The following is a 12061-nucleotide window of genomic DNA, read 5'->3' as shown; positions in this document are numbered from 1 at the left end:
TCCCTACATTTTTGGGGTTGGAATTATCATTTTTTTTACGAATTCTAGGATTAGAAGCAAACGGATGATTAATCCGAGAAAGGGGATGAAAAAGTAGGTTTGGCACTGTATGTCAGGTGAAAGATTGGTGAGATTTTGGTTTCATTGGAGCGTGTAAAGTTTTTTTTTTTTGCCCACAATCAAAATTTTGGGACACCCCTTTTGGGGCAATCTGTTTTTGTTAAGAAGAGGTGGTTGAGTGAGTTTTGTCTTCCTCCTCATGACAGCTTGCCTTTCATGATGGTGTTATCCATCCATATATCTAATGCAAATCTCATCATCGAATTTTATACCTTTTGTCATTTAACGTAATTCACTGGTGTTGTACTAGATTTTTTGTTCCCCTTTTTTGTCATTTACCTTAGTTCTTTAATTGATGTTTCCCTTGACAGTTCATCTCGGGTCGTTGTTGTGTAGATAAAGATTTTTTTTGAAAAAACTAGGAAATTAATGGTCCGGGTTTCATTTATCTAGTGAAAGGGAAAAAGGGTTCTTTGCAAATTTACATTTTGATATTTGATTTGTAGGCCATGTTTCTTTAGATTCATCAGACCAAATGTGTTAATGATATGCTACTGTTGTTGGTAACAGGAAACCTCGTCTGCTCAATACATATTGCAGCAATACACGGCTGCTTGCGGTGGACAGAAGCTTCAGAGCTCGGTTCACAACGCGTATGCGATGGGACGGGTTAGGATGGTTGCTTCGGAATTCGAGAGTGCTAACAAAGTCACAAAGACCAGAAGCTCCTCAAAGGCCGTGGATTCGGGTGGGTTTGTTCTGTGGCAGATGAATCCCGATATGTGGTATGTGGAGCTCGCACTTGGGAAGAGCAAAGTTCATGCCGGCTGCAACGGGAAGCTCGTGTGGAGGCACACCCCTTGGCTTGGCCCCCATGCTGCAAAAGGACCGGTCAGGCCATTGCGTCGAGCCCTTCAGGTGATTCATCTTGTCCTTATTATATGATATGGATCTCTCTTGTTAGCAATGCCATGTGCATGAGGGCTTGTTTCTCTTCTATTCTATCCATTTCCATGTCTCTAATGAAATTCTGTTCTGAGTATTATCTCACTGCAATCTCTCCGTCAAAACTTAGTTAAAGTTCACTCCTTTTCCCATTTTTGGAATAGGGTCTTGACCCTAGAGGGTAACTTTGTTCAACTATGATAGTAAAGATTGTAGGCAGATCTTTGTTCTTAGATTAACTGTGATCTTTCCATCGAAACTTAGTTAAAGTTCACTCCTTATTCCTTTTCTGAAATAGGGTCTTGACCCGAGAACCACAGCCAGTATGTTTGCTAACGCGAGATGCATCGGTGAGAAGAAGGTCAATGGAGAGGATTGCTTTATCCTAAAGCTATGTGCAGATGCCGCAACTCTTAAGGCCAGGAGTGAAGGACCGGCCGAGATTATAAGGCATGTACTCTTTGGTTACTTCAGTCAAAAAACCGGGCTTCTGTACCATCTCGAGGACTCCCATCTGACCAGAATTCAGAACAATGGAGGCGATGCTGTGTATTGGGAGACTACAATAAACTCGTTTCTCGACGATTACAGACCCGTGGATGGGATCATGATTGCTCATTCGGGCAGGTCCATAGTCACATTATTTAGGTTTGGGGACACAGCAATGAGCCACACCAGGACCACCATGGAAGAAGCTTGGATGATTGAAGAAGTTGCATTCAACGTCCCGGGCCTATCTCTCGCTCTCTCTCTCTCTCTCTCCTCTCTGTGCGCTGAACTGAGGTTCAACACACAGAGCGAAGCCTACGACTTGTCTGTGAAAACGATGGCGAAACCTTTGTTAGGCCACCCGGGGCACTGTCCGAGACTGACCGCTGGAGAAATGCCTCACCATTGATGGCTCTCGGGCTAAGTATCATCTTCCAAACTGAGGTTTTTAGGAGGTTAGTGAATCTGTTTTTAACAATGGATCTTCCCCCTCAAAATGTAAATAGATGAAGTGAAGGTAGGGTTTTTGGGCACTGAGATTAGGGTTCTTCTCCCTCTGGAGAAACCCATTTGGTCAGAGATTGTTTCTGTTCAGACAACTAATCTGTGAGAATAGTAACTTTTCATGATGTTGTCTCATTTTCTTTGACCATGGTAACTCAAATCTTTGTGCCAGTCCTAAGCTATAACCTCTCAACACACACACACATATATATATATATATATATATATTCAGCTTATTAGACTTACCCATTATAGCTGCAAGCCTCGTGGCCCAGCCCACGCTGGTTAAAAACGGTTTTATAGAACCGAATAAATCGTTCTTGTACAAATACCGAATCGAATCTGACAAATATCAAACCAAAATCTGAATTATTCACTATATATATATATATATATATATGGTTTGTTATTTATTTAGTATTTATATAACCGTATCGTTCTGAACTGAACGGATAGTAAAACCTAATTGAATTAAACCGTTTAACATTTGATATAATTTTTATAAAACTGAATCGATTGAATATCGTATATGAAGAAATAATATGAAAAAAAAGACTTTAAAAATATTTTAATAAAATATTTTTACTAGTATATTCCTAATGGGAAATGATAACAGGCGTAAAGAAATTTTAGAAATTTTATCGAGAAAATTTTTAAATATTGGATTTGTTGAATCCATATAGATGTGAAAAAGTTATAAATCCGTAATTGATTTTTCTCTTTGTTTTAGTAATCGGTTCATCAAAAGATGGTTACATATTTATTGGTTATTTTGTAAAATAAATAGTTTGCAAACTTTGCAAAACAAATTGAATGTTTAATCTTATATTATTTTTAAAAATAACAAAATCGCATGAAAATTAAGATTAAGTATTGAGAAAGAATCGGGTAACTTTATATCACTTTAAATTGTCTTCTTTCTCTCATTTTACGTAATTGCAGCTTAAAAAAATATCTAATTTCATAGAAAAATTTATTTATAACGAATTTAATAACATTGGTGAAATTATCAATGTTTGTTTATAATTATCGTACAATTATAAAGATATTTTCGTGTGTGTGTATATATATGGGTATCCATTTTTTTAATATTAAAGCCCAAATCAAAATCCGTATTTACAGTTGTCATCGAGATATCCGGTTCGGTTTAGTTGATATTTAATTATACGAAAACGGGATATTTTCTTCATTTCATTTATGGAGGCCGGAGAGATCATGAGATACAAAAGACCACGTGATTTTAAAAAAAAAATATTTTATTTTAAAATTAAAGTATTTTGAATAGTAAAAAAATTAAGAATATTTTGTACAATATACAAAATCTGGAAAAAAAAAATTATACACCTCGTAAAGATATTTTTATATTTAAGCAAATTTCCTCTTTTTTGGTCGATTTAACATTTTCGTTTACAATGTACTTTTTTTGTTGTATTTAATATTTATCCAAGTACAAGCTTTGTTGGGAAGCACGAGAAAATAAATAGATAAAATTAGAGAGTTAGATTTAAATAAATGCTAAAATGATAATGATCGAATTTAATTCAACGAACTCTCGCATTTTTTTTTTATACATTGGGAAACCCCGTGACTACCTACCCTTACAAACGGAGATGAACTGGCCACCACCCACGCCTAACAGTCTCCATGGACCTCAGTCCGCCGGACCTGGCCACCAGGCGCGCCTAACGCTCGGGCCGTAATTGGGTTTAAGTGCCTGTGGGTCAAACTCCAAACCCACGCGTACGAGCCTGCAACACACGCGTAGGAGGTAAATCAATCCGTTATGACAGGCTGGCAGGCGAGTAGGTCAGAGGAAGTGAGACGGCGAGGAATCGAACTCCCCACCTCATGGATCCTTCCCATGACCTGGGGCGAACCCCGAACTCTCGCAATTTGTCATCAATCAAACGTTTTTTTTATATAAATTATCCGACACGGTTTACATGTTCCACTTTAGAATTGTTTTTTGTTAACTACCACTTTAGAAATATTGTTTCAATATTCAACTGTTTTTTATATAAATATTCAACTGTTTTATCGTCCTTTTTTTCTCCTTCTTTATAGACGATACATCATCTTTTTATTGATTATAAGATGTTCTAAATTACGTCCAATTAAAAAATTTAAAAAAATGACCAAAAAAATAAAAAAATGGCAATGAACGAAAAAAAAATCGATAGGGGTCATGATAGTTATCAGTTTCTTCGTAAGATATAATACAAATAAAAATGATAATCAACCTATTTTGTTTATTATGAGGACTTTCTATTCCCCCAAAAAAAAGGTTTCATGACCTTAAATTCTCGAATGCTTCATTATTTCTTATTATATAATGATGGATGTCCAAAACAAGTAAGAAATAAATTATTATGTGGCCCATGTAATTTGAGCTTTCGGGTTTTAATATTAATATGGTTTTTTGATGGATAAGAACTCATTAAAGAATTAAGGCCCAGGGGTATTATTGGAAGTCCCCTCTCTCCTTACCCTAATACAACTAGGGTTTCCGCACCCTATAAAAGGAACATTATGGTTTATTATTTCTGTCCATCAAGAAAAAAACTTATAGTACGGGAGAAAGGAGAGAAAACCCTAGAAGACTTTTGGTTCTTAAAGTTATTCCGCTGCAATTCATGGATCCAGGTATGGTTTTCTGATCTATGTTTTATTGATTGTTTTGTGTGAATTATATAAAGCCAGATCCAGTTTATCGTTTGGGTTTTCATAAAGCAAATCTCTGAAAACCTGAAATTATCTTACAATGGTATCAGAGCCTGGTTCGTGGCTTAATATAATTCACCGGTTAAAGTTTTCCATCGGATTAAAGTTTTCTCTAATTATATATTTAGAGATTCATATATCGATGAGAAAGTTTGATTTCTTTTTCTAATGTTCATCTTTGAAATAATAAGATATTACATAGATTTGAAATCTGTGATATGATTTCTCTTTTTGAAATCTGTATGTATAATGAATTTATACATGGTCATATGAATTTCTCTTTTAAGTCAATATGTATAATAAATTTATACATTATCATATTTTAATATTTTATGCATATATGTATGATATAATGATGTATATTTTGACGTGCATATTAAAGGTACATGTGCATATATGTGTATGTTACGGATCTTACAGTGTTTTGATGTATTCATATACAGTTATTAAACTTATAGAATTTTATTTATTTGAGATATATTTATAATTCGATATAATAGTGATATATATATTAAATTTTATTTATGTTTATTTATGCATATAATAATGGTAGTCAATATATGTATATATATATATAGGTCGAATTGTATATAAAAGTTATATATTCTTTTCTTTTCTTTTTTTATTCGATTCGATATCTACATTATGGAATCTTGTTAGTCACCAAAGTGGCCTAGATTAATTAAGATTAGATATTCAAATCGAATATTTTCAGTTGTTCAAAATGAAAGGATGCTAAAAGATGATATAAAGGTACAGTTGAACAATTGAGATTATTAATTGTATCGCTATGAGGTCGGCCAAAGTTGGACCATTGTATATAGTTAATAATATTAAAAGGGATTGATATTTTATCTTGATCAATAAGTATGTATATCCAAAGATTGCATATTTATTTGATTTTTAATATTATGATGTCCATAAAAGTATTTTGTATCAATGTTGGTATGCGTATTTAAATTCCTACCCAAAGGTGAATTTAAATACGTCTTATAACTTTTGATACATTAAATTATTGTGATTGTAGCATCAATGATTGTGTTTGTATTTAAGTATTGCCCAAAGGTTGCTTAAATACGTCTTAAGTTTCTCGTTTTATTTCGTTAACTCAAAGCATTAATAAGTGAGCATGTATAAATGTTTTGCAGCTTCTTTTAACCCTATGGCAACTGGCAATGCTGTGGTCAAGTTCAACGGGCTTAACTATGCAGATTGGTCTGAACAGATCCAGTTTTATCTGGGTGTTTATGATTTGGATCTTGCATTATTGGTTAATGAAAAGCCTATCATAACAGATACCAGCTCAGAAAATGAAAGGACTTATTTTGAGTCCTGGGAGCGGTCTAATAGGTTATGTTTGAACCTTATGAGGATGACCATGACGGAAAGTGTTAAGCCATCAATGCCTAAGACTGAAAGTGCAAGGGAATTTATGGATAAGATTAAAGAGTATTCACAATCGGATTTAGCTGATAAGTCAATTGTAGGCAGTCTCATGAGTGAGCTGACTACGAAAAAGTTTGACTGGTCTCAGCCTATCCATGATCATGTGACTCACATGTCTAACATGGCAGCAAAGTTAAAGACTATGGAGATGGATGTTAGTGAAACATTTTTGGTTCAATTCATCATTAACTCTCTGCCTGTTGAGTTTGGTCAGTTCCAGGTGAATTACAACACCATTAAAGAAAAATGGAACTTTCAAGAATTGAAGACCATGCTGATACAGGAGGAAGGGAGATTAAAGAAGATGAAAGGACACTCAGTCCACCTCGCAGTCCATGATAGTGCCGGCAGCAGTAAGAAAAAGCCAGGGAAAAATGATAAAAAGAAGGATAAAACTCCAATGAAAGCTAATGTGAGCCAAATCCAGAAAGAAGTCAAGTGTTTCTTCTGTTTAAGAGTGTACACATTAAGAAAGACTGCAAGAAAAGAAAGGAATGGTTCGAGAGTAAAGGTAAACATAATATTTTTGTTTGCTTTGAATCGAACATTATTGAAGTACCTAATAGTACCTGGTGGTTAGATTCTGGTGCAACAACTCATGTTTCTCATATTAAACAGGGATTTCGTATGATCCAACCCATAAAAGGACCTGAAAGACACGTGGTTATGGGAAACAGGATGAAAGCACGAATAGAAGGCATTGGGACTTATAGATTGATCTTGGATACTAGTTGTCATATAGATCTTGAAGGATGTCTCTATGTTCCCGAATGTGCTAAAAATCTTGTTTCCGTAGGAAAGTTGGATTTAATGGGTTTTTCTGTCAAGTTTGCTTCTGGTGTTTTTCAATTATATAGACATGAGTACCTTTATGGTTCTGGTATTTTAATGGATGGTCTTTATCATTTCAATCTTGACAGAAAGTTTTCTGAATCATGCTTCTGGTGTTTTTCAATTATATAGACATGAGTACCTTTATGGTTCTGGTATTTTAATGGATGGTCTTTATCATTTCAATCTTGACAGAAAGTTTTCTGAATCACTTTTTAATGTTGAGAATAGTGTGGGAATTAAACGTAGTGCACCCGATAATGAAAGTTCTGCTTTATTGTGGCATCAAAGATTAGGTCACATATCCAAAGAAAGGTTAATGAGGTTGATGAAAAGTGACATTCTACCTCATTTGGATTTCAGTGACTTAGGAGTGTGTATTGACTGTATAAAAGGAAAACAGACTAAACATACATCAAAGAAATCAGCCACAAGAAACACTCAGCTTATTGAGTTGATTCTCACTGATATCTGTGGACCTTTTGATATCCCTTCATGGGGTGGAGAAAGGTACTTTATCACCTTCATTGATGATTATTCACGTTATGGTTATGTTTATCTACTGCATGATAAATCTCAATCTGTGAACATCCTTGAAGTGTTCATTAATGAAGTTGAGAGGCAGTTAGATAAAAAGGTTAAAGTTGTGAGATCTGATAGAGGTGGTGAGTATTATGGTAAATACGATGAAAGTGGACAATGTCCAGGTCCATTTGCAAAATTTCTCGAAAGTAGGGGCATTTGTGCACAATATACAATGCCTGGTACACCTCAACAGAATGGTGTAGCTGAAAGGCGGAATCGTACATTAATGAACATGGTTAGGAACATGATATGTAATAGCTCTTTACCTCTTTCACTGTGGATGCATGCATTAAAGACGACAACATATTTGCTAAATCGGATTCCTAGTAAAGCAGTCACTGAAACACCTTATGAATTGTGGATGGGGAGGAAACCGAGTTTGAGACACTTACATGTTTGGGGTTGTCAAGCAGAAGTAAGAGTATATAATCCACATGAAAAGAAACTTGATCCTAGGACAGTCAGTGGATTCTTCCTTGGCTATCCAGAAAAGTCTAAAGGATTTATATTTTATTGTCCTAACCATTGTACGAGAATTGTAGAGGCTGGCAATGCAAGGTTCATAGAAAATGGTCAAATCAGTGGGAGTGTTAAACCACACAAGGTGGACATTGAAGAGATTCAGGATAATGTTTTAACACCTGATATCCCTTCTACAGTTATTGTTCCTCAAGTCACATCAATGTCACGTGATATTTTGGTACAACAGAGGAATGTCCAAAACCCACATAATGAAGATATACCCGATGAACCAGTCACAACACAAGAAGAGTTTAATGAACCACAAGTTATACTGAGATGGTCTGAAAGGGAGAAAAGATCCGCTATCTCAGATGACTACATAGTTTATACTCTTGAACATGAATGTGACTTAAGCATTGATGATGATCCATTCTCATTTAAGCAAGCCATGAATAGTAGTAATTCTGAAAAGTGGTTTGATGCCATGAAAGATAAATTAAAGTCAATGGATGACAATAAAGTTTGGGACTTAGTTGATTTACCGAATGGGTCAAAGAGAGTTGGTTGTAGATGGGTCTTTAAGACTAAGCGTGACTCAAGTGGTAATATCGAAAGGTATAAGGCCCGACTTGTTGCTAAAGGTTACATCCAGAAAGATGGCATCGACTATAAAGAAACTTTCTCTCCGGTGTCTAAGAAAGATTCTTTAAGAATTGTTTTGGCTTTGGTGGCTCATTATGACTTAGAGCTTCACCAAATGGATGTAAAGACCGCCTTTTTGAATGGTGATTTAGAGGAAGAAGTCTATATGGACCAACCTAAAGGTTTTAAAGCCACAGGAAATGATAATTTGGTGTGTAAGCTGAGAAAGTCAATATACAGACTGAAACAAGCTTCCCGACAATGGTATCTTAAATTCAATGATACCATTACATCTTATGGTTTTATAGAGAATATTGTTGATCGATGTATCTATATGAAAGTTAGTGGGAGCAAGTATGTGATTTTGGTCTTGTATGTTGATGATATTCTACTTGCTGCAAATGACATTGGGATGTTACATGACGTAAAGAAGTTTCTCTCTAAGAACTTTGAGATGAAAGATATGGGTGAGGCGTCCTATGTGATTGGAATAGAAATATTCCGTGATAGACCACAAGGATTGTTAGGATTGTCTCAGAAAAGTTACATTAATAAGATCTTAGAGAGATTCAGAATGGGTGAATGCTCTGCAGGGATAGTTCCGATTCAGAAAGGGGACAAGTTCAGTAATATGCAATGTCCAAAGAACGAATTGGAACGAAAAGAAATGGAAAGTATTCCCTATGCATCAGTGGTTGGGAGTTTGATGTATGCTCAGACGTGTACACGGCCAGATATCAGTTTTGCTATTGGAATGTTGGGCCGATACCAGAGCAATCCCGGAATAGACCACTGGAAAGCTGCAAAGAAAGTTCTAAGGTACTTGCAAGGCACCAAAGAACACATGCTTACATATAGAAGAAATGACAACTTGGAAGTCATTGGGTATTCAGATTCCAATTTTGCCGGATGCGTTGATACCAGAAAGTCGACTTTCAGTTATTTGTTCCTATTAGCCGGAGGAGCAGTGTCATGGAGAAGTGGAAAGCAGTCTGTCATCGCTGCTTCTACTATGGAAGCTGAATTTGTAGCATGCTTTGAGGCTACAGTTCATGGATTATGGATGCGGAACTTTATCTCAGGGCTTGGAATTGTCGACTCTATAGCCAGACCGCTGAGAATTTATTGTGATAATTTCGCAGCTATCTTCTTCTCAAAGAACGACAAATACTCTAAAGGTGCTAAGCACATGGAGATAAAATACTTAGCTGTCAAAGAAGAAGTGCAGAAACGAAGAGTGTCATTCGAGCATATCAGTATCGATCTTATGATAGCGGATCCGTTGATTAAGGGACTATCGCCTAAGACATTTAAGGGACATGTCTAACGGATGGGCATTATTGATAAATCCTTGCTTTAATGATTATTTCGGAGAATGTTTTGCTCATTATATTTATGATTATGACATTTTGAATTCAATTAAAGTATTGTTTCTGCAATTATTAGGCATGTTATCATTATGTCATTTGTGTACACATATTGTTAAGTAAGATAACGTGCATAATGATATAATCCCTAGGTCATAAAATATGTTGGATGATAATTGATTGTGATACATGGAAGGGATCATATTAAAAGTGATGTGTAACCGCCATGATTCATCGATTGTTATTCAAATGAAAGTAATCGATGATAGATGAATCTAATGTAAAGTTGCGCGCTTAAAGTTTATTAGATCATCAATTCATCACATGGGCCAAGTGGGAGAATGTAAGAAATAAATTATTATGTGGCTCATGTAATTTGGGTTTTCGGGTTTTAATATTAATATGGTTCTTTGATGGATAAGAACTCATTAAAGAATTAAGGCCCAGGGGTATTATTGGAAGTCCCCTCTCTCCTTACCTTAATACAACTAGGGTTTTCGCACCCTATAAAAGGAACATTATGGTTCATTATTTCTGTCCATCAAGAAAAAAACTTATAGTACGGGAGAAAGGAGAGAAAACCCTAGAAGACTTTTGGTTCTTAAAGTTATTCCGCTGCAATTCATGGATTCAGGTATGGTTTTCTGATCTATGTTTTATTGATTGTTTTGTGTGAATTATATAAAGCCAGATCCAGTTTATCGTTTGGGTTTTCATAAAGCAAATCCCTGAAAACCTGAAATTATCTTATCTGTGGACCTTTTGATATCCCTTCATGGGGTGGAGAAAGGTACTTTATCACCTTCATTGATGATTATTCACGTTATGGTTATGTTTATCTACTGCATGATAAATCTCAATCTGTGAACGTCCTTGAAGTGTTCATTAATGAAATTGAGAGGCAATTAGATAAACATGTTAAAGTTGTGAGATCTGATAGAAATGGTGAGTATTATGGTAAATACGATGAAAGTGGACAATGTTCAGGTCCATTTGCAAAATTTCTCGAAAGTAGGGGCATTTGTGCACAGTATACAATGTCCGGTTCACCTCAACAGAATGGTGTAGCTGAAAGGCGGAATCGTACATTAATGAACATGGTTAGGAGCATGATTCATCTTACTCCTATAAAACCGACACCCAATAAAAAGACAAAATTAAATCTATCAATCTGCTAGTGAAGTCACTTTAAGGTATCAATCGGGCAGATCCAGTCCAATCCGATCCGAGTCCGCACTCAGTCTGAAGGTTTCGAGTTCGAGCTCAGACCGGTCTGATTTTTTTTAAGTCTAATTAGTTAAGCCCAAAGTCTGACCCTATATATCGGGCTTAGATTGAGCCGGTCCGCATAAATCCCTTTGTAAATCTTATTATTTTTCTTTTTTCTTTTTAAATATTGGACTTTCGGATCGACCCGACTCGAATTCAAAGTCCGATTTGAGCCCGACCCAAGAGCACGATTTTTTCGGGACGAAAAACGTAGACCCGAAATCCCCTAATTTTGGGGCTGGACCAGATCGAGCTTCGGATCTCGGGCCCAAATCGACACTTACCCATCCAATCTGCGATTTTTTATATTTTGATTGGTTATTAATAAATTATTATAATTTTTTTTAAAATAAAATAAACAAATGAGTAATAATAATAAAAAAATTATAAAAAATAAAATATAATTATTTTTAATAAAAATTATTGATATTTTAAATGTTATTTATAGATTTATAAAATCGCAATGAGATTTATTTTAAATTAGAAAATATAATAATAAGAAAATTATGATAAAACATAAAAAAAGCTTATATTAGTTATGTTATTTTTCTCTTTATCAAATAAAAAATCTAAAAATTCATACCAACAAATATTACAATAAGATAATCAATAAAAATAACTCGTAAATCATATACTCTTATATAAAATACTTGTTATATGTATATACATACATATATATTACATATTGTCATCAATGACTGAAACCATTTTTTGGACTTCCAGAAGTTCTTCAGTTAGCC

At 35.0% G+C, this 12061-nt stretch overlaps 1 protein-coding gene across 1 annotated transcript in view; it reads left to right on the top strand.

The window, feature by feature from the left end:
* Nucleotides 1–1903, top strand: part of LOC104825813 — a 2809-nt gene extending 906 nt beyond the window's left edge. The window contains exons 2-3 of the mRNA XM_010558205.1: nucleotides 631–978; nucleotides 1304–1903. Of these exons, the coding sequence (XP_010556507.1) occupies nucleotides 631–978; nucleotides 1304–1903 (948 nt within the window). The remainder of the gene's footprint in view (nucleotides 1–630; nucleotides 979–1303) is intronic.
* The last annotated feature ends 10158 nt before the right edge of the window (nucleotides 1904–12061 follow it).

Source organism: Tarenaya hassleriana, unplaced genomic scaffold (genome assembly GCF_000463585.1).
Source record: "Tarenaya hassleriana unplaced genomic scaffold, ASM46358v1 Cleome49, whole genome shotgun sequence".
In the NCBI taxonomy this organism is placed as follows: Eukaryota; Viridiplantae; Streptophyta; class Magnoliopsida; order Brassicales; family Cleomaceae; genus Tarenaya; species Tarenaya hassleriana.
The sequence above is the reverse complement of the archived record's forward strand: the minus strand, read 5'-3'. Positions and strand labels throughout refer to the sequence as shown.